The sequence below is a fragment of the Cervus canadensis genome, chromosome 19 (assembly GCF_019320065.1).
Source record: "Cervus canadensis isolate Bull #8, Minnesota chromosome 19, ASM1932006v1, whole genome shotgun sequence".
Taxonomy (NCBI): Eukaryota; Metazoa; Chordata; class Mammalia; order Artiodactyla; family Cervidae; genus Cervus; species Cervus canadensis.
Window position 1 is genome coordinate 59,522,405 of NC_057404.1, and position 27,133 is coordinate 59,549,537.

The 27,133-nt window shown below is 41.6% G+C and overlaps 1 protein-coding gene and 1 long non-coding RNA gene across 2 annotated transcripts in view; both read left to right on the forward strand.

Moving 5' to 3' along the window:
- Positions 1-27,133, forward strand: part of LOC122422116 — a 52,566-nt gene that overhangs the window by 21,987 nt on the left and 3,446 nt on the right. The window contains exon 2 of the long non-coding RNA XR_006263733.1: positions 25,268-25,385. This is a non-coding gene — a long non-coding RNA (uncharacterized LOC122422116). The remainder of the gene's footprint in view (positions 1-25,267; positions 25,386-27,133) is intronic.
- Positions 23,977-24,393, forward strand: SMIM43 (small integral membrane protein 43). Its single transcript, XM_043438377.1, has one exon. The coding sequence runs from the start codon at positions 24,082-24,084 to the stop codon at positions 24,271-24,273; it is 192 nt and encodes a 63-aa protein (XP_043294312.1). The 5' UTR covers positions 23,977-24,081; the 3' UTR covers positions 24,274-24,393.

A 27,133-nucleotide genomic window follows, 5' to 3' on the forward strand; every position in this document is an offset into this window, starting at 1 on the left:
GAGAGTGGGCTCAAATTACATAACTTTTGTACCTGGCACACTTAAACACAAACACAAACACACACACCCTCAAAGTGCCTGAATAATTCCAGCTGAGTATGAGAATGGAGGAGGTGGTGGTGGTGGTGAAAAAAAAATTGCATTCTAGGATTCTTTTTTTTTCCTTTTTTGGTCACACCACACACCAAAAAAGAAAACAGGAAACATGTGCGATTTCAGTTCCCTGACCAGGGGTTGAACCTATGTTCCCTGTAGTAAAAGCATGGGTTCTTAACCACTAGACTGCCAGGGAAGTCCCTGACAGTCCTAAGATTCTTTTTAGGATATTTTTTATCACAGTCCCTCTAAAAGCTACTTGAAAAACACTACTTCCCGAAAACATTTAAAATTGACATCTAAAAAGTTTCATTATAAGTGTATAGTACTAAAGTTTATGTTGTTTATGACACATTGGAAATATCCATTTTTTTTAAAGCAAACTATCACTCTTCAGTGGAAATAAAAGTACCACAGTGATTTGAACTTGACACCATCCATTTAAAACACTAAAACGAGCTCCTCTCAGTCAAAAATTTCATATTGCCTCTTTTTCTCCCTCAGCTTCCATTTCTATTACATTTCTCCCATAGATTTTAATCCTAATGTAATAGGCTTTCACATGCCATGTAGGGCCACCCAAGACAGACGGATCATGGTGGAGATTTCTGACAAAACATGGCCCACTGAAGAAGGGAATGGCAAGCCACTTCAGTATTCTTGCCCTGAGAACCCCATGAACAGTATGAAAAGGCAAAGAGATATAACACTGAAACATGAACTGCCCAGGTTGGTAGGTAGGTTTCCAGTATGCTACTGGAGAAAATTGGAGAAATAACTCCAGAAAGAATGAAGAGATGGAGCCAAAGCTAAAACAACGCCCAGTTGTGGATGTGACTGGTGATGGAAGTAGTCCAATGCTGTAAAGAGCAATATTGCATAGGAACCTGGAATGTTAGGTCCATAAATCAAGGTAAATTAGAAGTAGTAAAACAAGAGATGGGAAGAGTGAACATCAACATTTTAGGAATCAGTGAACTAAAATGGACTGGAATGGGTGAATTTAATTCAGATAACCATTATATATACTACTGTGGGCAAGAATACTTTAGAAGAAATGGAGTATCCCTCATAGTCTACAAAAGAGTCCAAAATGCAATACTTGGGTGCAATCTCAAAAATGACAGAATGATCTCTATTTGTTTCCAAGGCAAAACATTCAATATCACAGTAATTCAAGTCTATGCCCCAACCAGTAATGCTGAAGAAGCCAAAGTTGAGCAATTCTATGAATACCTACAAGACCTTCTAGAACTAACACACAAAAAAGATGTCCTTTTCATCACAGGAGACTGGAATACAAAAGTAGGAAGCCAAGTAATACCTGGAGTAACAGGCAAATTTGACCTTGGAGTACAGAATGAAGCAGGGAAAAAGCTAACAGTTTTGCCAAGAGAATGCACTGGTCATAGCAAACACCCTCTTCCAATAATACAAGAGAAAGCTCTATACATGGACATCACTAGATGGTCAATACCTTAATCAGATTGATTATATTCTTTGCAGCCAAAGATGGAGAAACTCTATACAATCAGCAAAAATGAGACCAGGAGATAACTGTGGCTCAGATCGTGAACTCCTTATTGTCAAATTCAGACTTAAATTGAAGAAAGTAGGGAAAACCACTAGACCATTCAGGTATGACCTAAATCAAATCCCTTATGACTATACAGTGGAAGTGATAAATAGGTTCAAGGGATTAGATTTCATAGACAGAGTGCCTGAAATGGATGGGGGTTCATGACACTATACAGGAGGCAATAATCAGGACCATTCTAAAGAAAAAAGAAATGCAAAAAGGCAAAATGGTTGCCTGAGGAGGCCTTAGAAATATCTGAGAAAAAAAGATAAGCTAAAGGCAAAGGGGAAAAGGAAAGATATACCCATTTGAATGAAGAGTTCCAAAGAATAGCAGGGAGAGATAAGAAAGCCTTCCTCAGTGATCAGTACAAATAAATAGAGGAAAACAACAGAATGGGAAAGATTAGAGATCTCTTCAAAAAAAAATTAGAGAAACCAAGAAACAGTTCATGCAAGGATGGGCACAATAAAGGACAGAAATGGCATGGGCCTAACAGAAGCAGAAGATATTAAGAAGAGGTGGCAAGAATACACAGAACTATACAAAAAAGATCTTCATGACACAGATGACCATGATGGTGTGATCACTCACCTAGAGCCAGACATCCTAGAATGCAAAGTCAAGTGGGCCTTAGGAAGCATCACTGCGAACAAAGCTAGTGGAGGTGATGGAATTCCAGTTGAGCTATTTCAAATCCCAAAAGATGATGCTGTGAAAGTGCTACATTCAATATGCCAGAAAATTTGGAAAATTTAGCAGTGGCCACAGGGCTGGAAAAGGTCAATTTTCATTCCAATCCCAAAGAATGTTCAAACTACCGCACAATTGCACTCATCTCTCATGCTAGCAAAGTAATTCTCAAAATTCTCCAAGCGAGGCTTCAACAGAACATGAACCATGACCTTCCAGATGTTCAAGCTGGGTTTAGAAAAGGCAGAGGAACCAGAGATCAAATTGTCAACATCCGTTGCATCATTGAAAAAGCAAGAGAATTCCAGAAACACATCTACTTCTGCTTTGTTGACTTTGCCAAAGCCTTTGACTGTGTAGATCACAACAAACTGGAAAATTCTTCAAGAGATGACAATACCAGACCACCTTACATGCCTCTTGAGAAATCTGTATGCAGGTCAAGAAGCAACAGTTAGTACCAGACATGAAACAACAGACTGGTTCCAAATTGGGAAAGAGTATGTCAAGGCTGTATATTGTCACCCTGCTTATTTAACTTATATGCAGGGTACATATGCGGAATGCTGGGCTTGATGAAGCACAAGCTGGGATCAGGATTGCTGGGAGAAGTATCAATAACCTCAAATATGCAGATGACACCACCCTTATGGCAGAAAGTGAAGAGGTACTCAGGAACCTCTTGATGAAAGTGAAAGGAGAATGAAAAAGTTTACTTAAAGCTCATCATTCAGAAAACTAAGATCATGACATCTGGTCCCATCACTTCATGGCAAATAGATGGGGTTGGAACAATGAGATACTTTATTTTCTTAGGCTCCAAAATCACTGCAGATGGTGAGTGCAGCCATGAAATTAAAAGACACTTGCTCCTTAGAAGAAAAGCTATGACCGACCTAGACAGCATAATAAAAAGCAGAGACAGAAGCAGGTGCCACCTTCACCCTGAATCCTCATGGGGAAGAGCTGCCACAGGGGGGGGGGGGGAAATCTTGCTTCTATGCACTCAGGGTCACTTCTGTTGTGTCCAATTCTTTGCGACCCTTTGGACTGGCTTGCCAGTCCTCTCTGTCAGGGGGGTTCTCCAGGCAAAAATACTGGAGTATATTGGCCAATAGGTTGCCATACCCTTCTAGAGCACTATATTTCCTGCTGCCCTAGCCACCAACTCCCCTGAGTACCTGGTGGCTGCCAGAACCCCTGTGACCCAAGCAGCTACACCACCTCCACACCTCGCCCTCACTTGGGCAGACCAAAGGCCTCCAGGCAGCCTCAGGAGCAAACCCAAGTATATGGGATGACTCACATGCAGAGGTGGAAATAAAACCACAATTGAAACCTAGGGGCAGTGTGGCTAAGGAAGACCCAAAACCTTCCCACCAGCTGCACAAGCTGCAGATTATATCCACATGATCAACTAGGCAGACTCTATGTCTATGGAATATATGAAAGGACATTGACAGCTCCCTCATAAGAAAACGTACTAGTTCTGATAGCTGTGGACATTGGAAGCAAGAACACACAGGAGCAGGACCAGTTTAGTATTTGAGCTGCCCCCACAGCAGTTTCAGGGACCAGCACCGTGTTGGAGGGCATCCTAGGGAGAGATCAATTTCTGAGCCTTTGGAGTGGGATCACTAACTCCAAGACCCTAGACTACCACAGAACTAACCCTAGGAAGTATCAGATAGTGAGGACTCATACAAAGGGAACAACTTGAATACAAGACCCGGCATCACCCAACCATCAGTAGCAGCCTGTGCAGGACGCCTCATCTAAATAACAAACAAAACAAAGATACAAACCAAATCATCAGCAGACAGGATTACCACCTCATTTAGCCTTGCCCATCAGAGGAAAAACAACAACAACAAAACACTCAGCACAAATCTCAGCCTATATGTAGTTTACACAAACCACTGTACCAACTTTCAGAGAACAGAAACCAAAAGGAAGAAAGAATTCAACCTTGAAGCCTGGGGAAAGGAGACCTCAAACACAATAAGTTTAAAATATATATATAATGAAAAGGCAGAGAAATACTACACAAATGAAAGAACAAACTAGAAGCACAGAAGTTCAAATAAATGAAGAAGAAATAGGGAAACTATCTGAAAAATAATTCAGAATAGTGATAGTAAAGATGATCAAAAACCTTAAAAACAGAATGGAGAAAATGCAAGAATTATATAACAAAGACCTACAAGAATTAAAGAGTAAAGCATACACAAACAGCACAATTACTGAAATTAAAAATACTCTAGAAGGACTCAATCCCAGAATATCTGAAGCAGAAGAACGAATCGGTGAGCTGGAAGATAAAATGATGGAAATAACGTCTGAAGAACAGAAAAAGGAAATAGAATGAAAAGAACTGAGGATAGTCTCAGAGACATCTGGGACAATAGCAAATGCACCAACATTCGAATTATAGGGGTCCCAGAAGAAGAGAAAAAGAAAGGATACAAGAACATTTTTGAAGAGATGAAAATTTCCCCAGTGTGGAAAAGGAAATAGTCAATCAAATCAAAGAGGTGCAAAGAGTCCCATACAGGATAAACCCAAGGAGAAACACACCAAGACACATACTAGTCAAACTAACAAAGATTAGACACAAAGAAAGAATATTACAAGCAGCAAGGGAGAAGCAACAAGTAACATACAAGGGAAACCCCATACATTTAACAGCTGATCTTTCAGCCAGAAACTCTGCAGGCCAGAAGGAGATGACAGGATATAAAGTATTGAAAGCAAAAAAATAAACAACCAAGATTACTATACCCAGCAATGGTCTCATTCAAAATTAATGGAGGAACCAAAAGCTTTTCAGGCAAGCAAAAGTTAAGAAAATTAAGTACCACTAAACCAGCTTTACAACAAATGTTAAAGGGACTTACATAGTCAAGAAATACAAAAGAAAAAAAAAAAGATCTCCAAAATCAAACCCCAAGCAGTTAAGAAAATGGCAATAGGAACACACATATCAATAATTATTTTAAATATAAACAGATTAAAGGCTCCAACCAAAAGACACAGACTGGCTGAATGGATACAAAAGCAAGAAATGCACTTCAGACCTAAAGACACATATAGACTTAAAGTGAGAGGATGGAAAAATATATTCCATGCAAATGGGAAGCAAAAGAAAGCTGGAGTAGCAATCTTCATATCAGACAAAATAGACCTTAAAATATAGAATATTGCAAGAGATAAGGAAGGACACTACATAATGATCAAAGGATCAATCCAAGAGGAAGACACAACAATTGTAAGTATCTATGCACCCAAATAGGAGCACCTTGATACATAAGACAAGCACTAACAGACATAAAAGGAGAAACTGACAGTAACACAATAATAGGAGGAGACTTTAACACCCCCCTTACACCTATGGACACATCATCAAAACAGCAAATTAATAAGGAAACACAAGTCTTAAATAATACATTAAATGAGATGGATCTCATTGATATCTTCAGGACATTCCATCCAAATGCAGAAGAAACCTTCTCCTCGAGTGCACATGAAACATTCTCAAGGATAGACCACATCTTGGGTCACAAATTAAACCTCATTAAACTTAAGAAAATTGAAATTGTATCAAGTATCTTCTCCAACCACAATGCTGTGAGACTAGATATCATTTACAAGACAAAAAGCTGTAAGAAATACAAGCACATGGAGATTAACTAATACATTTCTAAATAACCAACAGGTTACTGAAGAAATCAAAAGGTAAATCAAAAAATTTCTATAAATAAATGACAATGAAAACATGACAACACAAAACCTATGGGATGCAGCAAAAGCAGTTCTAAGAGGGAAGTTTATAGCAATACAATTCTACCTCAAGAAACAAGAAAAACATCGATTAGACAAGCTAACTTTACACTTAAAACAACTGGAAAAAGAAGAACAAAAACACCCCAAAATTAGTAGAAGGAAAGAAATCATAAAGATCTGAGCAGAAATAAGTGTAAAAGAAATGATAGAAACAATAGTAAAGGTTAATAAAACTAAAAGTTGGTTTTTGGAGAAGATAAAACAAAATGGACAAACCTTTAGCCAAACTCATCAAGAAAAAGAGAGAAGCATCAAATCAACAAAATTAGAAATGAAAAAGGAGAGGTTACAACAGACAATGCAGAAATACAAAGGATTATGAGACTATTCTGAACAACTATATGGCAATAAAATGGATAACCTGGAATAAATGGACAGATTCTTAGTAAAGTTCAATCTTACAAGACTGAACCAGGAAGTAATAGAAATTTGAACAACCCAGTTACGAGCACTGAAATTGAAGCTGTGATCAAAAATTTCCCCAAAAAACAAGAGGCCAGGGCCAGATGGCTTCACAGGAGAATTCTATCAAGCATTCAGAGAAGAGCTAATGCCTATCCTTCTAAAACTCTTTCAGAAAATTGCAGAGGAAGGAACATTTCCAAACTCATTCTACAAGGCCACCATCACCCTGATACCAAAACCAGACAAAGACAACACACAAAAAGAAAACTACAGGCCAATATCACTGATGAACATACATTCAAAAACCCTCAAAAACTTTTAGCAAAGAGAATTCAGCAACCCATCAAAAAGCTCATACACCATGATCAAGTTAGGTTTATTCCAGGAATGCAAGGATGCTTCAATATATGCAAATCAATTAATGTGATACACCATATTAACAAATTAAAAAATAATGATCATATAGTCATCTCAGTAGATGCAGAAAAAACCTTTGACAAAATTCAGCACCCATTTATGATTAAAGCTCTTCAAAAAATGGGCATAGAAGGAACCTACCTCAATGTGGTAAAGGCCATATATGATAAGTCTACAGCAAACATTATTCTCAATGGTGAAAAATTGAAAGCATCAAAGATGGTAATGATAACCCTATATGTGAGACAGAAAAAGGGACACAGATGTATAAAACAGTCTTTTGGACTCTGCGGGAGAAGGCGAGGGTTAGATGATCTGAGAGAATAGCATTGAAACATGTATATTGTCATATGTGAAACAGATCGCCGGACCAGGTTTGATGCATGAGACAAGGTGCTCAGGGCTGATGCACTGGGATGACGCAGAGGGATGGGATGGGGAGGGAGGTGGGAGTGGGATTCAGGATGGGGAACACATGTAAACCCATGGCTGATCCATATCAATGTATGGCAAAAACCACCACAATATTGTAAAATAATTAGCCTCCAACTAAAATAAATAAAAGAAAATTAAAAAAAGGAAAGATATTCCCATTTGAATGCAGAGTTCCAAAGAATAGCCAGAAGAGATAAGAAAGCCTCTCTCAGTGATCAATGCAAAGAAATAGAGGAAAACAACAGAATGGGAAAGACTAGAGATCTCTTGAAGAAAATTAGAGATCTCAAGGGAACATTTCAGGCAAAGGTGGGTTCGATAAAGGACAGAAATGGTATGGACCTAACAGAAGCAGAAGACATTAAGAAGAGGTGGCAAAAATACACAGAAGACCTGTACAAAAAAGATCTTCACGAGCCAGATAATCACAATGGTTTGATCACTCACCTAGAGCCAGACATCCTGGAATGCGAAGTCAAGTGGGCCTTAGAAAGCATCACTATGAACAAAGCTAGTGGATGAGATGGAATTCCAGTTGAGCTATTTCAAATACTGAAAGATGATGCTGTGAAAGTGCTGCACTCAATGTGCCAGCAAATTTGGAAAACTCAGCAGTGGCCACAGGTCTGGAAAGGGTCAGTTTTCATTCCAATCCCTAAGAAAGGCAATCCCAAAGAATGCTCAAACTACCACACAATTGCACTCATCTCACACGCTACTAAAGTAATGCTCAAAATTCTCCAAGCCAGGCTTCAGTAATACATGAACTAAGAACTTCCAGACGTTCAAGCTGGTTTTAGAAAAGGCAGAGGAACCAGAGATCAAATTGCCGATATCCGCTGGGTCGTTGAAAAAGCAAGAGAGTTCCAGAAAAACATCTATTTCTGCTTTATTGACTACGCCAAAGCCTTCGGCTGTGTGAATCACAATAAACTGTGGAAAATTCCGAAAGAGATGGGAATACCAGACCACCTGACCTGCCTCTTCAGAAACCTGTATGCAGGTCAGGAAGCAACAGTTAGAACTGGACACGGAACAACAGACTGGTTCCAAATAGGAAAAGGAGTACGTCAAGGCTGTGTATTGTCACCCTGCTTATTTAACTTATATGCAGAATACATCATGAGAAACTCTGGGCTGGAAGAAGCACAAGCTGGAATCCAGATTGCTGGGAGAAATATCAATAACCTCAGATATGCAGATGACACCACCCTTATGGCAGAGAGTGAAGAGGAACTGAAAAGCCTCTTGATGAAAGTGAAAGAGGAGAGTGAAAAAGTTGGCTTAAAACTTACCATTCAGAAAACTAAGATCATGGCATCTGGTCCCATCACCTCATGGGAAATAGATGGGAGACAGTGGAAACAGTGTCAGACTTTATTTTTTGGGTCTCCAAAATCACTGCAGATGGTGACTGCAACCATGAAATTAAAAGATGCTTACTCCTTGGAAGGAAAGTTATGACCAACCTAGATAGCATATTAAAAAGCAGAGACATTACTTTGCCAACAAAGGTCCATCTGGTCAAGGCTATGGTTTTTCCAGTGGTCATGTATGGATGTGAGAGTTGGATGGTAAAGAAAGCTGAGCACCGAAAAATTGATGCATTAGAACTATGGTGTTGGAGAAGACTCTTGAGAGTCCCTTGGACTGCAAGGAGATCCAAACAGTCCATCCTAAAGGAGATCAGTCCTGGGTGTTCATTGGAAGGACTGATGCTGAAGCTGAAACTCCAATACTTTGGCCACCTCATGTGAAGAGTTGACTCATTGGAAAAGACCCTGATGCTGGGAGGGATTGGGTGCAGGAGGAGAAGGCGATGACAGAGGATGAGATGGCTGGATGGCATCACCGACTCTATGGACATGGATTTGGGTAAACTCCAGGAGTTGGTGATGGACAGGGAGGCCTGGTGTGCTGCGATTCATGGGGTTGCAAAGAGTCGGACACAACTGAGCGACTGAACTGAACTGAACTGAACTGAAAATAAATAAATTGAAGAAAGAAAAATGAGTCTTTAAAAAAAAACTGAAAGCATCACCCCTAAGATCAAGAATAAGACAAGGGTGCACTTTCACCACTATCATTCAACATAGTTCTGGAAGTCCTAGCTATAGCAATCAGAGAAGAAAAAGATATAAAAGGAATCCAGATTGGAAAAGAAGAGGTAAAGCTCTCACTGTTTGCAAATGACATGATACTGTACATAGAAAACCCTAAAGATAGTATCAAAACATTACTAGAGCTAATCAGTGACTTTAAGAAAGTCACAGGATACAAAATCAATACACAGAGATCACTTGCATTTGTATATACTAACAATGAAAAAGCAGAAAGAGAAATTAAGGAATCAATCCCACTCACCATTGCAACAAAAAGAATAAAATATCTAGGAATAAACTTACCTAAGGAGACAAAAGAACTGTACACAGAAAATTATAAGACACTGATGAAAGAAATCAAAGACGATATAAACAGATGGAGAGATGTTCCATGTTCCTGGGTAGCAAGAAACAATATTATGAAAATGATTATACTACCAAATGCAATCTACAGATTCAGTGTGATCCATATCAAATTATCAATGTCATTTTTCACAGAACTAGAACAAAAAATTTCATAATTCATATGGAAACACGGAAAACCCCAAATAGCCAAAGCAATCTTGAGAAAGAAGAGTGGAGCTGGAGGAATCAACCTTCCCGACTTCAGATTATACTACAAAGCTACAGTCATCAAGACAGTGTGGTACTGGCACAAAAACAGAAATATATACTAATGGAGCAAGATAGAAAGCCCAGAAATAAACCCATGCACCTATGGGTACCTTGTTTTTGACAAAGAAGGCAAGAATATACAATGGGACAAAGGCAGCCTCTTCAATAAATGGTGTTGGGCAAACTGAACAGTTACATGTAAAAGAATGAAATTAGAACACTTCCTAACACCATACATAAACTCAAAATGGATTAAAGGCCTAAATGTAAGATCAGAAACTATAAAACTCTTAGAGGAATAGGCAGAACACTCAATGACATAAATCAAAGCAAGATCCTCTATGACCTACCTCCTAGAGTAATGGATATAAAAACAAAAGTAAACAGGTGGGACCTGATTAAGCTTAAAAACTTTCTCACAGCAAAGGAAACTATAAGTGAGGTGAAATGACAACCCGCAGAATGGGAGAAAATAATAGCAAATGAAGCAGCTGAAAGGATTAATTTCTAAAATATATAAGCAGCTCATACAACTCAATACCAGAAAAACAACCCAATCAAAAAGTGGGAAAAAAACCTAAACAGACATTTCTCCAAAGAAGACATACAGATGCCTAACAAAAACATGAAAGATGCTCAACATTGCTTATTATTCAGTTCAGTTCAGTTGCTCACTTGTGTCTGACTCTTTGTGACACCATGAACCGCAGGCCTCTCTGTCCATCACCAACTCCTGGAGTTTACCCAAACCCGTGTCCATAGAGTCGGTGATGCCATCCAGCCATCTCATCCTCTGTCATCCCCTTCTCCTGCCCCCAGTCCCTCCCAGCATCAGGGTCTTTTCCAATGAGTCAACTCTTCACATGAGGTGGCCAAAGTATTGGAGTTTCAGCTTCAGCATCAGTCCTTCCAATGAACACCCAGGACTGATCTCCTTTAGGATGGACTGGTTGGATCTCCTTGCAGCCCAAGGGACTCTCAAGAGTCTTCTCCAACACCACAGTTAAAAAACATCAATTCTTCAGCACTTAGCTTTCTTTACCATCCAACTCTCACATCCATACATGACTACTGGGAAAACCATAGCCTTGACTAGATGGACCCTTGTTGGCAAAGTAATGTCTCTGCTTTTGACCATGCTACCTAGGTTGGTCATAACTTTCCTCCCAAGGAGTAAGTGTCTTTTAATTTCATGGCTGCAATCACCATCTGCAGTGATTTTGGAGCCAAAAAAAATAAAGTCTGACACTGTTTCCATCGTTTCCCCATCTATTTCCCATGAAGTGATGGGACCAGATGCCATGATCTTAGTTTTCTGAATGTTGAGCTTTAAGCCAACTTTTTCACCCTCCTCCTTATTATTAGAGAAATGCAAATCAAAACTACAATGAGATATCACCTCACACCAGTCAGAATTGCCACCATCAAAAAGTCTACAAACAATAAATGCTAGAGAGGGTGTGGAGAAAAGGGGACACTCTTGCACTGTTGGTGGGAATGTAAATATACATTTACAGCCACTATGGAAGACGATATGGAGATTCCTTAAAAAACTAGGAATAAAACCACACCATATGACCCAGGAACCCCACTCCTAGGCATATACCCTGAGGAAATCAAAATGGAAAAAGACACATGTATCCCATAGTTCATTGCAGCACTATTTACAATAGCTAGAACATGGAAGTGACCTGGATGTCCATCAACAGATGAATGGATAAAGAAATTGTGGTACATATACAGAATGGAATATTAGTCATAAAAGGGAATACATTTGAGTCAGTTCTAATGAGGTGGATGAACCTAGAACCTATTATAAAGAGTGAAGTAAGTCAGAAAGAGAAAGAGAAATATATTCTAATGCATATATATGGAATCTAGAAAAATGGTACTGAAGAATTTATTTGCAGGGCAGCAATGGAGAAACAAGCATAGAGAATAGACTTATGGACTTGGGGAGAAAGGAGGAGAGGGTGAGGTGTGTGGAGAGAGTGACATAGAAACTTACATTACCATGTGTAATATAGATAGCCAACGGGAATTTGCTCTATGTCTCAGGAGACTCAAACAGGAGCTCTGTATCAACCTAGAGGAGTGGGGTGGGGAGGGAGATGGGAGGGAGGTTCAAAAGGTAAGTGATATACGTATACCTATGGCTGATTCATGTTGGTGTTTGACAAAGAACAACAAAATTCTGTAAAGCAAAGTATTACTTTGCCAACAAAGGTCTGTCTTGTCAAAGCTATGGTTTTTCCAGTAGCCATGTATGGGTGTGAGAGTTGGACTATAAAGAAAGTTGAGTGCCGAAGAATTGATGCTTTTGAACTGTGGAGTTGGAGAAAACTCTTGAGAGCCCCTTGGTCTGAAAGGAGATCAAAGCAGTCAATTCTAAAGGTAATCAGTCCTGAGTATTTATTGGAAGGGCTGATGCTGAAGATGGAACTCCAATACTTTGGCCACCTGATACAAAGAACTGAATCATTGGAAAAGACCCTGATGCTGGGCAAAATTGAAGGCAGGAGGAGAAGGGAACAACAGATGATGACATGGTTGGATGGCATCACTGAGCTGACAGAGATGAGTTTGAGCAGGCTCTGGGAGTTGTTGATGGACAGGGAAGCCTGGCGTGCTGCGGTCCATAGGGTTGCAAAGAGTCAAACACAAATGAGCGACTGAACTGAACTGAATTGAATAGGCTTTTCTATTGAATTTGCTTTACTGGCATTCATATCATGCTGCTTTCACCTCATATATGTATTCTATGATACACATAGTAATACACATTTGATTAGAATGTCATAAATTATGAATTCTGATAAACAATTATTTGATGAATTTTAGTTGGCACTAATGTCCCCAAACAACACACACAGGAGATATGCAGCAAGGCTTAATGGGAAGTCTTACATCTAAGACACAGCAGAAGAGCACACAGGATTTCTCCATCTCTCATCTTGCCATTAGAGGCATTTAGACCTAGGACCCCATTTATGTAAAATTATGGCACTGAGAATGGACAGAAGTCATTTGTTTAACTATGTAGCAACAGGGGCTTCCTAGAGGTGAGATGACTTTCTTGGAAGAGAGAACTAGTTGGAGCTTAGTGAGGTTGACCTCAGCTAGAAGCTACTTCCCAATATTTTTAACTGAATCATTGCTAGGCTGTCTAGTGGGGCAGGGAGATAGAGCTACTGAAGCCTTTCAGCAGACAAAGTGTATGTTCCTTGTCACCTAAATAGTAAAATTTACTAGAAATGTATTTGTTGATGAGATTTGCAGGGGAGAATGCGTTATGGTTTCCTCATTAAAGGAGTTGTTTAAAGGATTATTCATTTGGCAAAGTACAGTATTAAGATTAGGACTAGGTAAGAGATACGGCTTTCTTGTTGAAATGGGAGGAAATTTGGAAAGAGGAATATGAGAAGAGACCCTTGACATTGGAAGGTGAAAGATACCAATCTGAAAAAAGCTACATGCTGTATGTTTCCAACTATGACATTCTGGAGAAGACAAAACTGTGGAGACTAAAAAGATCAGTGATTGCCAGGGTAAAGATGGGAGAGAGAGGAGTGAACAGGCAGAAGACAGGATTTTTAGGGCAGGGAAACTATCCTGTATGATAGTGTCATGGTGAATACATGTCATTATTTTTGTCAAAATCCACTGAATGTCCAATGTGAAGAGTGAACTTTAATGTGAACTGTGGACCACGGGTGGTAGTGCGTCCCTGCGTATTCAGCACTTGTAACAAACCGGGCCCTCTGGTGGCGGGCACTGAGGGTGGGGCTTGCTGTGCCTGTGTTGGGGCCAGGGGTGCATGGAACTGTACTTTTCTAGTCAGGTTTACTTTGTATCTGAAACTGCTATTAAAAACAGTCTATTTTTTAAAAGAGAGAAAGAGAGAGATCCTTGGTGACTGGCATCTTCCTAGGCAAACGATTTTAGGAAAATGTAAGTGGAAGTTGAAGATCTGTACATGACCACCAAAACCATCCATGCCCGTGTGCCATTTAGAAAGTCTTCATGTATCCTCAAGCGTAACTGAAACCTAGTTTGAAGATTTGGTTTAAGGTTATGGGAGATGAATAGACACAGAAATGTAGTATGAAAAATGAGTTATTCATTGAACAAAGGTTCGGGGAAAACAGGGTAGTCATATGGAAAAAATATGGGTGGATCTCTACCTTACACTTCACCAAAAATTAAATTCTGGATGTATCAACAGTTTAAACATCAGGAGAAAAAGCTATAAATGTAATAGCAGAAACATGACCTGGAGACACTGCCAGATGTGATCAGTGAGGTAGGCAGTGAATCACACAGTGGTTTATGTAATCACAGATCAGCACTGCCGCTGCTGTTACCATCCTGACGTGTGAAATAGTAATGAGAATAATAGTTAGCTTTTATTGGCACTTACCACTTTTTTGGAAGTGTTCTGAGCTCTTAATAGGTATTAATCCATTTAATCTTCACCACAACCCGAAGTTGAGGGTATCATTCCTACCTCCATTTTACAGACGAGGCAACTAAGTCACAGAGTTGAAGTCACATACTGGTCAGGGAAGCCAAGACTTATTAATTCAAGCAGCCTGGCTTTAGAACCCAGGCACTTAATCACCATACTCGATTATGAAGCAATGCTTAATTCTATGTCCTTTTAAAACATGCTAGATGCATAGATTAATATTAAATTTTGAGAAACTTGTATCCACAGCAGTAAGTTTAAACAATTTGTGCATTTATTTTCTTTAGGAAAGCTTTAGGAAAAGAGTGTTTTTCATTAAAAAGAGAATTATTTTATCCCTCATGTATTTCAGTAACTGGAGAGTATAATTTTGACATCTTTGCAAGGTTTATTTCACAATTTAATTTCATGGTATTTATTTTTAAAAAATCACAGTGTAGACTTGTTTTAGAAACGCACTGCCATTAAGCATGAACTGTTTAACAAACATGATTATCAATAGTTTGATGAGCAAACTGTTGTTCTTTAAATTAATATTCTGCTTGTGTTGAGGTGGAGTGCAAATGTTGTCCCATTATTTCCTTGGTAGGGTAAACCTCACTGGAAAAGCATGAATATCAAATAGCACCCCAAATACACTAGCTTTATAATGTGATGTGATGTGATGTGAAGTCGCTCAGTCGTGTCCGACTCTCTGCGACCCCACGGACTGTAGCCTACCAGGCTTCTCCACCCATGGGATTTTCCAGGCAAGAATACCAGAGTGGGTTGCCATTGCCTTCTCCAAGCTTTATAATACTGTCATTAAATGGTTATTGTAATGTTAAAGACAATATATTGATATAATAATGGACTGTCAACTGCTTAATAACAAAAGCACTCAACACTCTTTAGTATTGAATAATCTTTATGATGAGATCAATTTTGGTTCAAAATTAGATAAAAACTAATAAAACCTTTTTCTTGGGGTGCTGGGTATTTAGAAGGCTTCATGTTTAAGCCTGTACAGTGGCGTTTCACTCATTCTGATCTGAAGGAGAAGAAACACAGTGCCTGCGGTTGCGCTGACATGACGTCCATCCTCAGCACCTTACCTGGGAGGTCTTCTTAATATAATAATCCTTCTCACACATACTTTCTTATTTGGAAATTATTTGGGCTTGATCAGAGAGGTTCAAGAGTTACATGTAATACTCATGGGAAAAAATATCTTCTTGGCAGCTGATAGAATTCCTGTGGGCAGGAACTTTAAAAGAGAATTTGATAAACTTACAGTTAGAAGCTAGCTCAGATTGGTGCTCAGGTTTCCTGCCTAACAAAGAAAGCAAGTAGGAAAAATAATGACTCTGGGGAAGAAAGGGTTAATAGGAGTGCACAGCTGAAGTTGTCCCAACAGCCCATCAGGGCCTTTGGGAGCAGCAGAAATGTCCAGTGCATGTTTGTTGGCTCCGCAGTCTAAATTCTTCCTTGGGTAAGTTCTGCGTTGTTCAGTGATGCTTTGTAGCATGATTTTCCGTTTAGAAGGAACCCCGGTTGTGCTGAGTCCTGCACATAGTGAAAAAAGTGGCTGCTTTGGGGAGCCACTGATCTGTTGGTTACATGTGAGAAGCTTTGCTTCCTTAAAGTTAAAAGGAAAAATGTCATGGTGGGGGTTGAGCAATGAGCAGTGGTTCGCTAACCTCTCCTGTTAATGTGTCAGAAGCCCTTCCCAGAGCAAATTGCTTTCCTGAAAGAAGGCGCCCTGGGTTCCAAGTCTACTCCATCATCATGACAACTGGGAGCATAATTTCACTCTTCCACCACCCCTGGTTTGGGCAGTAAAAATGATAAGTCATTTGCATTTGGGGACCAGAAGGGACATGGCTATCGTTATGTTCAAGTCCCCTAATTTAGAAAGCAGAAGCATAGAGAAGTTAAAGACATGCCCAGAGTTAACATGGCTTTGCAAGCATGGGATGGTTAGCCAGGCCTTTGTTTCCCACCAGTGTTCTTTCCACAACAACAGAAAAGTTGAAGAAATGTGGAAAAGGAGGAGGAAAATCAAACTGGCAAGTATAGCTAAGGTATCAGCAAAAACGACAAAGCTGATAAATGGCTGTTTTCTTCTAGGAACAGACTTTTTCATCCGAAGAAATATACAAGGTAGAAGAAAACATGAAGAACCAAAAAACATGTCGGTAGCAGGTGCTGAGTTTTGTATAATGAGTTGTGTGTTCTTCCTTCTCATAGGTGAGAAGAGGGTGGGTGGAGAAGTGCAATTCTTGGCGGTGTCTAGTGACAGTCAGAGCCCGCCTGCGCAGCCATACAGCACATGAAGAGACCATGATTAGGAAGGGCACACGGAAGGGACAGGTGCGCAACAGCCAACAAGGAGTATACGTTTTTTCCAGATGCCGCAGAGCTTCGTTTTCATTATTGAGTAATCACGGTAATCACATCACTCAGTTCAAGCAACAGTATCCGCAAGAGCAAAAGAAAATCTCATGACGGTATTAGTAGTCGAGTGCCACCAGTTTCACACACATCCTGAGCTTTCTCTGTTTACAGTGTTCCACAGGGCATAGGAAATGATGGGATGATCTCTATACTGCTGAAGTTATAATCTGTAACATTTAAATTCTTCAAAATGTGCCTTAAAGGTTGCTGTCTCCAGGATGCTGCCCTCCTGGTGTTTAGATGCTCAGTTCCTTAAGTTAAAAGAAAGTGAATGAAGCAGTACAGAGGCTTTGCCTGTCCCAAGCCAGCAGTCTCCAGTCGGAAGTAACAATTTCTACGGCGGGGGGCATAGGAGGTTAGGAGAGTCCTCGGATTGGTTCACAGATGATGCAAAAGCCAGAGGGAAGCTTGGGTAAGCAGTCATTTGTTGGCTGGTTTATGATGATGATTACAAAAGGAATATCCAGGTATATTTCCTAGTGAAGGCCTTAGTCTCTCACCAAGAGTTTCTGTTGTAGATTCCAACCAGCATTTACAATAGCAGGCCTTCTAATATGACATATCACAGAGGCAATAATACTAGGCCTACACCTTAACCACTGTGGAACTGGCCTCTCTAACTACAGAAAACCCCAAGGAAAATTATTTTTCACATATACGAAATAGCAGTGTGATTTTCTGCATTAAGAATATTCAACTCTTCAGGAAATAGTTCTTTAGGAAGGATATGTACATGCCTTCTTATAGCATACAGTCAAAGTAGATTATTTAAATACTTTAGATCATGTGGTAATGCTCTTATTTTACTCAAAATAAAACATATTTATATGGATGGTAAACATATAGAATGGAATATGTATTAGTCAAAGATCTCCAGAAAAACAGCAGAAAATAGGAAATCTAGTGAGATAGAAACAGATAGATATGGTTTATTATAACGAATTGGCTCATGTCATTATGGAGGCCGAGAAGGTCCACAGTCAGTGAGCTAGAGACCCAGAAGAGCTGAAGGTGTAGTTCCAGTTTGAAAAACAGCAGGATTCTATTAGTAAGAAAGAGATATGAGGTGCTTGGTAGGCAACCAGGGATGTCCAAGGTCACCCAGCTAGCAAGAATCGAGGCCAGGATGCGTGTCCAAGCCCATCAGGCTGGGAACACCGTACAGTGTATAGCACAGGGACGGGTATACTGGGCTGGGGCCCAGGTCTGCCACCGCCAGTGTGCACCCCTGTGTCTGTGTGTGCCTGGAGGACGGCTTGGACCCCAGGTCTGGGAATGCAGGCCCTGCTTGTTGGGTTGTCAGAGCTCACAAGGTGGCCTTTCACTAGGGGAGTATGCATGACAACAAATTCTACTTTTTCCTAATTCTTTTTTCCCCTGGGGCAATCCAGTTTTAGCCCTGTGTATGTACATTATTCTGCAAGCCCACAGCTCTGATCATTATCAGCTCACATAGAAGCTTGCGGACCTTCCATTAGTGGTGACAGTTTCACCACTGTCATTATTAAAGTTGTGCTGAACAAAGGGCATATTGCTTTCCATAATGCTCAGGTGTTTCATTTTGCCGCATGACATGGTAATGATCAAGTCGAGGGTCAGTCACAGTCACATCAGCTTTCTCCAATGTTCCAACTTGCTGGAAAGAGTCTGAATTAAAGAAATAGCATTTGGATGTTACCACATCTGTCACTTAATATTTTCTTTTTTAATATTAGACAGACTTGGGTATCTTCCTTTGTGTTTGGAGACATTTGAAGCTAAGGACGGGATCTAGAGTTGCTGTTGTGATTGTTTCCATAGAATTATTCTTAGTGGTGAATCCTGGATTCATGGTGTACCACATGGCATGATCTCCACCATGCCCCTCAAATAAATTTCGCCCATAGATTTCCTTCCCTCCCTTCTAAACTTCCTTCCTTCCCTCCTTCCCACTCACTGGAATTTCTAAATGTTTATATCAGATTTAAGCAGCCCATCATGCACATTTTATGTATTTCCTTATAGCTCATTTTGTAAGCATTGCAAAACTGCCCAGCTCATTCTTTTTGGGATGGAATGGGGGAAGAGATGAGGGTGTTGGAATGTTACAGTTACTGTTGATTAACTTTAGATGACTCGCCATGATAGAACAACTCACTTTTCTCTCCTACAGTAGTGAACATTCTCATAGATTTTCTAATTCTGATCTTGAGGGTTTAGGGATGATAAAGTATATAAAAGGCAATTCCAGGGAGGCCCAGATGAATATGGTGTTATATCTGTATGTGAGGCAGGGGCAAGGGAGATAAGGCGTTGAAGGAATGTGGATAGTTTGGAGCCATTCAGAGTTGCCAGGATCACTAGGACAGATTCAGGCCCTGACTAGCTAGGACAGAGCTGCTTAGGGCCTGGAAACTTCCCTAGAGCATGGACCTCATTCCCAGCACACAGACGGGCACTTTAAAAGACATTCCATCTAAGCAGAAACCAATGACCCAATTTGTATGGTCCACAGTATCTGTTACTTAAAGACCCAGTGTTACTAATCATGATCAATAATACATTTTGAGGCCGTGGTGCACAATATTTTTTTCATTTCCTTTGGATTTATTTCAGGCCAAATTGAGTCGGCCTTGTGAAGCTACCTGCAAATGTCTTTTTCTCTATCTCCTACTCTTACCCTGCCTTTGTATTAGGGAAGTTGCTTCTAACTAGCAGGTGCCCCCAGTAGGTAGGTTCCATCCTGGGATCTTGACAGATTTTACAGCCCTTTCTGAGTGTCTTCTTAGGGCTCCAGGCTCTTTAGAGACACACAGTTACAGGGCAGCCTCTTCTGTTACTGTTAATCACTTCCCATAAACACCTTTGATGCTCCTTATGATAAAAGACCCCCCTTGCTTTCAGAGGTGAGGGTAAGGAAGAACAAAGGAGGCAAAGGGTTGGAGAGCCCCATCCTGCTACACACCATGGATGTCCGTGGGCAGGGACTTGGAGCAGTTGTTTTGAGACTCCTGAAGAGGGGATGGAGGAGTTGAAATTGTGCCTCTGAGTGGTGGATGAGGCTTGCTGTGTTATTAAAGGATATGCAGGGTCCCCTCTGTGGGCAGTGCAATTCCACCTTACCAGTGTGTGCACCAGGACTTTCTCTTTAAATGATGGAACTGGTCAAGCTCTTATCTACAGCGAGTGTCCTTCTGGTTTTTTAAATTCATGGATTTGCTTTCTAAGGATTTCTATTCAATGCATATTTAGGTGGAGAAAGATGATATCTTATTCCTATGGAGTCACTTGTAATAATGTGAACTGAAATTGAGACCATCTTATGAGATATATACATATGACCAGAGGCTAAAAAACATTGGGAGCATCTAATAAATGTAATATGTTATTTTTGTGGCAGCAATATTATTTTAAATACAAATTTTATTGAGAGTGAATATGAGGATTTATTAGTCAATATTTATAAATTCATTTAAGCTGCTGAGATAAATGGATAATCTAAATAGTTACAGTTAGGAAGGCTGAAGTGGATTTGAGTTTGGTGACATAAAATCCTCATTTCTTGGCCTCTTTCCTCGGCATTCTGTAGGGAAACACGGGTTCATTTGAAGCTTCAACCTTCAAGATTTCAAAGGAAGGAGATGAGATATATGTAAGCAGAAGGTATGTGTCTCTTTGTTTCTTTCAAGTTTGACACTCAAAAAGAAAACAACACTCATTGATTTGACAGTCAAAGACAAGAATAGAGCACTTTCCCCCATGAAATAAAGAAGGGTTGAGAATGCAGCCTGCCGCTTAGCAGCTGTGTGGTCTTGGGCAGGTCACTGAACCTCTGTGTGCCTCAATGTCCATCCTTTAACAGCGTGACTATCCAGTGGCAATGTGCCAAGTGGCATATGCCTTTTCTGCCAGACACCTTGTTGGTTATGAGTGCTTGACATATGCAAAGTGTGTACGTCATACTTCCTTTTTCAGTCAGTATTCTCGTCTGCAAGCTGTCATTAACCACTAATGCTTTTCTGCAATAAAGAGATTTACTGGAGAGCCAGTGGGGGTTCAGAGAATAGGAAAGAGGCAGTTTAGAAAAAGGGCAGGAGCCAAGGATGCCGCAGACGCAGCAGCAAGAGCCGTGCCTGTCCCCCAGGGGCTGGGCTGGCCTGGGAGCCCCTCTGCCCTTAATGCATCTGACCTCCAAACTTTTGTCCTGGCCCATCTGCTCCCAAGCTTCGGAGTCCTGGAACCAAGGAAACGTGGGTGAGACCTGGCAAGGCTCTTCCTGCCCTCCCTTCACTGTATCAGGAGTGGGTAGAAGATGTATCTGACCTACTTGATTTCCACAGTGGGAGGTGGCAATGGAGAGCAGTCACTGGGGTCTGTCCTTTTGCCAACAATAGAGAATTCTACCGGTCGGAATATGTGGTGCCTAGAGCAGAGGTGTGTGGATTCTGGGTAGTAAAAAAAAAAAAAAAAAAAAAAATCACAGCTATCTGCTTTACTCATGTAAGACTTCAGATTTTCCTCAGTAACTCTATGAGGAGTGATATGCTGGTAAATGTTTAACAACTGGTTCTCTGGCCCTGATTTGTAGCACTTATACATTTCCACAGGGCAGATGCTCCTACTGTGGCCAATTTCAAGCTACCTCCATGACATCAGAGCGGCTGGAGATACACAATAGTGTACCACTATGTAACATTTCAGGTATATAGCTCGGACAGATATATAACCTCCAATGCATAGATGATAGTAAAGTCTGGTGAAGTAATTAGGAAGTGATGAGTTTTGAGTATTCCTTACCTTTGTTAACATAATTTATTTAATTGTAAGTTTATACAATAAGGGAGTGACCAGGTGGCTCAAGTGGTAAAGAATCTGCCTGCTAGTGCAGGAGCCACAGGAGACATGGGTTCCATTCCTGGGTTGGGAAGATCCCCTGGAGGAGGAAATGGCAACCCACTCCAGGATTCTTGCCTGGGAAGTCCCATGGACAGAGGAGCCTGGTGGGCTACAGTCCATGGGGTCACAAAGAGGACATGATTGAGCACTCATGCGTGCACTTGAGCAATTTCATTTTTAATGATAGCTGTATTTTAGCACATGGCTTGCAAAATTTTTGAAAAAAGCTTTGAGCCAGTTCCAGCATTTTATTGCCCATGAAGTGGATCAGTAATGTTATTGAGAGAAACAGAGAGACTTGAGAGATTCCTTACACAGTAAGATGCTTGGTGGAGAGGCCTAGGGCCTGGGGATTTTGCAAAGCAGTAAAATGGGGACTCTCAGCAACAGAATAATAATAGTGTCTGTCATTTATTTAGCAAAACACATTCTTACTCAACATCCCAATCATTTTTGATCCTCACAACAAACTCAAGAAAAAGGGAAGCAAGATATGTAACAGTTGAGGGGATGGAGAGTCCAAGAGCTGAAGTGACCCCTGCCATGTGGAGCTGAGACTAGAATTGGGACTTTGAGATTTCCAGTTCACAGCTTTTCCCATGCCATCCTATTTCTTTGAACCCCCTGCCTTTACTGAGAGAGCCACTTATTGCAGACAGCCCATTAAATAATCTGGGATGTTGTACATCAGCCCTTATTCCCCAAATTCATTTCAGGGGCCTCTCTTGTGTCTTCACAAATAAGGAATGGAATAAAGTCGGAGGCTCACAGAGTGGGCAGTGATGACCAATTGTGTTAGCAGCTTTGATAGCTGTACCCCACGTTGGCCACCAATGTCCCCTACATCGAAGAGGGCTGACCTGTGCGACCGATTCTGTACTGCAGGAGTGACAGCGTCTGCCTTCTGAAGCCAACTGTTAACGGCGCTACAGCTTCTGCCTCCTTTCGGACCCCTGGGGGAAGTGCCCTCAGCTCTGGGATCCTGTGCTTTGCAGGTTGCAGGCAGAGGGCTGTGCAAACACCCAAGCAGCCCTGTGGGGAAGCCCACACTGGAAGGAACTGAGACCCCCGACAGCCAGCACCACTTGCCAGCCATGCAAGTCAGCTACCCCGGAAGTGGATTCTCCAGCTCCCGACAAGCCTTCAGAGGACTGCCTCTTGGGCTAACATCTGATGGTGGGCTCATAAGAAACCCCAAGTCAGAATCACCCAGCAAAGTGCTCCCAAATTATTGACCCACAGAAACTGTGAGCTATGAACAACGTTTATGTTGTTTTGAGCCGCTTAGTTCTTGGGTAATTTGTTACACAGTGGTAGATAAACTGGATTTTTTTTCAGAGCTGTACCATATGGGCTGTGGGTAATCTTAATTACAGAGAGGTGGTAGGGGCTTAAGGAAGCATTTTAAGTAAATTGTTTTTTGTGTTGTTTTTGTTTTCCACCAAAGAAATTGGATTCTCAGTCGACCTCAGAGGGCTTTGTACAGTTTAACTAGAAATACATTTTTCTCTTTAATGCTTTTCTAAATGAGTGCCGCTCTATACTGAGGACATTTGCAAGTCTGAAGAGCAAGGCAGCTTGAATTGGCATTCACTCAGGCACCCTTAAGTCATCTCACAGCCCTTTGGACCCCGCCTTCGCTGTCGCTTTTGGGTCTCTGGGCCATGGCTTTGCCTGCCCTTTGGGAAACCCTGGACAAGGGAAAATAACGAAACAAATCTACTAGAAAGGGGAAAGGGTAGAGACCCCACTAGATGTTGGAAGTGGAAATCTTAAAATCATTTGCAAAACATCAGCCCCAACACCCGCTGGTGTCTCCACCCACTGAAGTTCGAACCTAGAAAAATCTGCTCATGTCCCCAAGAGCTCTGGAGAGGATCTTGGCGTAGAGAGGCTGTTGTGCCTACTGGGAGGGTGGGAGCCAGGGTTACACTGGCTCCTTGGCGCGTTTCCTCTGAGCTGGACGAGGCTGCGTGTGGACCTCCGAACCGTGGCCCAAGACGAGGCGCCCTTGCGCGGGCGGGAGGAGCCTGGAGGTGGGACCCTGCAGGCGCGCCTCACCGGCAAAGGCAACCGGCGCCGAGCGCGCACGGCTGCTGAGCGCCGGCGCCTCCAGCATGGAGTGGGAGCTCAACTTTCTGCTCTACCTGGCGCTCTTCTTCTTTCTGCTCTTCTTACTTTTCCTCCTGCTCTTCGTGGTCATCAAGCAGCTGAAGAACTCGGTGGCCAATACGGCCGGGGCGCTCCAGCCCGGGCGTCTCTCCCTGCACCGGGAGCCTTGGGGCTTCTCCCGCGAGCAAGCGGTGTGACGGGCGCCGCGCGCACACTGGCGGGAGGGCATGGAACCGTGTGGGCACCGGGCCGGGGCTCGCCTCCATTCTCTGGCCGCACGGCCGCCCGGGTTCTAGGGCCAGGCTCGGCTGCCTCGCTGGCAGGTCCGTTTGGGCATGGGAGCTGTTGGCAAATGGGCGAGTTTCTCTGTTCCTCCGGGAAGCTGAGGGCTCACGGCGCGCTGGGATGTCAGGGATGATGGGTGCCTGGGGTCTGGGCTGGTGGTGTGCTTTTAGGGAGGGACCCTAAGCTTTTCCGGGGCGGGTAGAGATACGGAAAAGAGAGAAGTTCAGCTTTTGAAGCTAGAATGGCTTTGAGCACCCGCTAGCTCTTCTTTCCAGTCCAACTGCATTTTTATCTTGTACCCCAGGGATCCAAAACTAAATTATTCAGATGATTCAGTCCAGGCACTTTCAAACAAAACCGAACGTCAACCTAACCTTTGGGATAAGAGACAGGAGAAAACAGGCCACACTGGGAGTATTCCACATACTGTTTGAATGTTTGTGCTGTGGTAGACCCTACGTGGGGTTCAAGCAGCGGTGCGCGGGAGAGAGGATTCAGTGGCCCATTTGTTATGGGGTATCTCCCCTTCCTCCTGATCCCTGCTCCTATTCTAGACTCCGACCCTGTAGGTGCCTGCAGATTGCTGTGGCGGGTGGGTTTAGAATCAGCAGGAGGGTGAGCGTTAGAGTGGGAGTCACTGGGAGGTTTCTTGGGGTTGCCATGGAGGGCTGAAGAAATGAGGCTATTTACGCGTGGTAGGGCAACAGGGATGGATAACACGGGAAGATCGAGGCTGACGGTTCTGCCAGGCTGTCCTAGGGGATTAGAATGATGGGCTTAGGCTGTCCTAGGTGATTAGAATGGTTAGACTGATGGGCTGAAGTAACTTCTCACGCGGGTGCCCTAAGTACCCTCGGGCAATGTCAGTTTGGGAATGACCCCATCTTCCAGGCTCTCTTTCCTCAGCCTCGGCCATCTCAGGTTCTGGAGCGGAGTTGCTGCCCTGCGCTGGTGTGTGGAGGACGCTGGAGGTCCAGGCCAGTAGCCAGGCGGGCGTCACTGGAGACAGGCGGCTTCTGCCATGGTAAGCAGGGACCACCCTTGGTTTTGCTTTGTCCCTGGGTAAACTTCTAAAGACACAGGCCCTTACAAAAGTGAGGATTTAGGATGAAGGAAATGGGTGCAGTGACATAAAGGGCTCTCTCCTTCCCAGAGCCAGTGAGCTTCTATAGAAACCAAGGAGCCAAGCCCATTCCCAACCTAGTACAGCATCTAGGTAGAGGATCATAAAAATTAGAATGGGATGTGAGAAATGATTGCGATTGATAAATATGCCCTTTTGGAAAATAGAACAGGGGTTCTTGAAGTTGAAATATGTAATGCAGATATAGTTTGTCTTTTCAATAAGGGAAGATTTTTGGTTCAGCCATGTTTAGGGTAAGATAAGCCATCCATATCATGACTGTAACACTGAAAACACTTATTAATTTTAAGCACAAAGACAGACCATGTAAAAAGGCTAAAAACAACAAAATGCTAAGTAGTAACCTAAATTGAGAATATGAAAGTGAAGTGGAAGACAATTATTTTAATAATTCGGTAGAAGGGAAAATAATCTCACTACTTATGGGGAAAGTTTTGGTATGAAACATTCAGATAACTTCCTACATTTTCTATTTCACTTTACTGGAATGGAGCTATTGTGAATAAAGTAAGCAGTTTATTTTAAGTATAAGGTCATAAGTAAATTCATATATATGTATATATATGAATTCATATATATATGAATTTTAAATGTCATAAGTAAATTCATACATATATATGCATGTATATATATGTATATATACACACACACATACCTCTCTTTATGGGAGGTATAATAAGACTTTATTTGAATTCCCAGTTTGAATCCCAGAATCAACTACAGTGATTCTAAATTACACTTTGAACAGTAGTTCTCTAATTTGTTGACACCTCAATAATGACATTTAATTATACAGTTGTGTGGTTATTACAGACTTTGAAGATGAGTGTAGGAATAGTTAATAAGCAGTAATAGCTTATAAGGATGAAAACAATCACTTCAACTTTATAAATAATCAGAATGCAAATTATTTTAACCACATGTTTGACTTGATTTTATAATCCTTTATTCTTCCTAGTAATGCCACTGGTGTCCAAAAGTTTAAACCGCCCCTGACTCTTCTAGACAGGAGACTAGAGAACTCAGGGTGAGTAGTTTGCTGCTATCCCAGTTTTAAGTCAATTTCTTTGCTGGTTCTATTAACTCAACTTCCTACGAAAGGAGTGGTTGCCTTTCTCTTTTGTGGCCAGCGCCATTTTACGACCTACTCAGAATCTAATTCATGAGTTACTGAGTTCCCATTTCTACAGGCAAAAATGAACACTTACTTCTTTTGTCCAGTCTCTGCCTTGAGCCTGCCCTAAACCCTAGGAATTAAAGATTCTCATACTGCCTTGTTCTATTCATTTATTCAGTCGCTGGTTTTCAGAACCCAACATAGACTGATCTCACCTTAGAACTACTTTTTAACTCAAATTTTTTGCTACCTGTATACATTCTTTTTTCAAAAAAGATTATTTATTTACTTGGCTGTGCCCATATTGGCATGTGAGTTGCAGCAATATCTTAGCTGTGGCATGTAGTATATAGTTCCCTGACCAGGGATTGAACCCAAGCCCCCTGCATTGGGAGCTCAGAGTCTTAGTCACTGGACCACCAGGGAAGTCCCAACCTGTATACATCCTTGATCTAGTGCTCCAGCATCCACAATGGTTTAGGTGATAGGCTTGTAGATATTTATTGCTCCA

What these genes read in the sequence shown, in the direction of transcription:
- SMIM43 (XM_043438377.1), top strand. Translation starts at nt 24,082, where the DNA reads ATGGAGTGGGAGCTCAACTTTCTGCTCTACCTGGCGCTCTTCTTCTTT.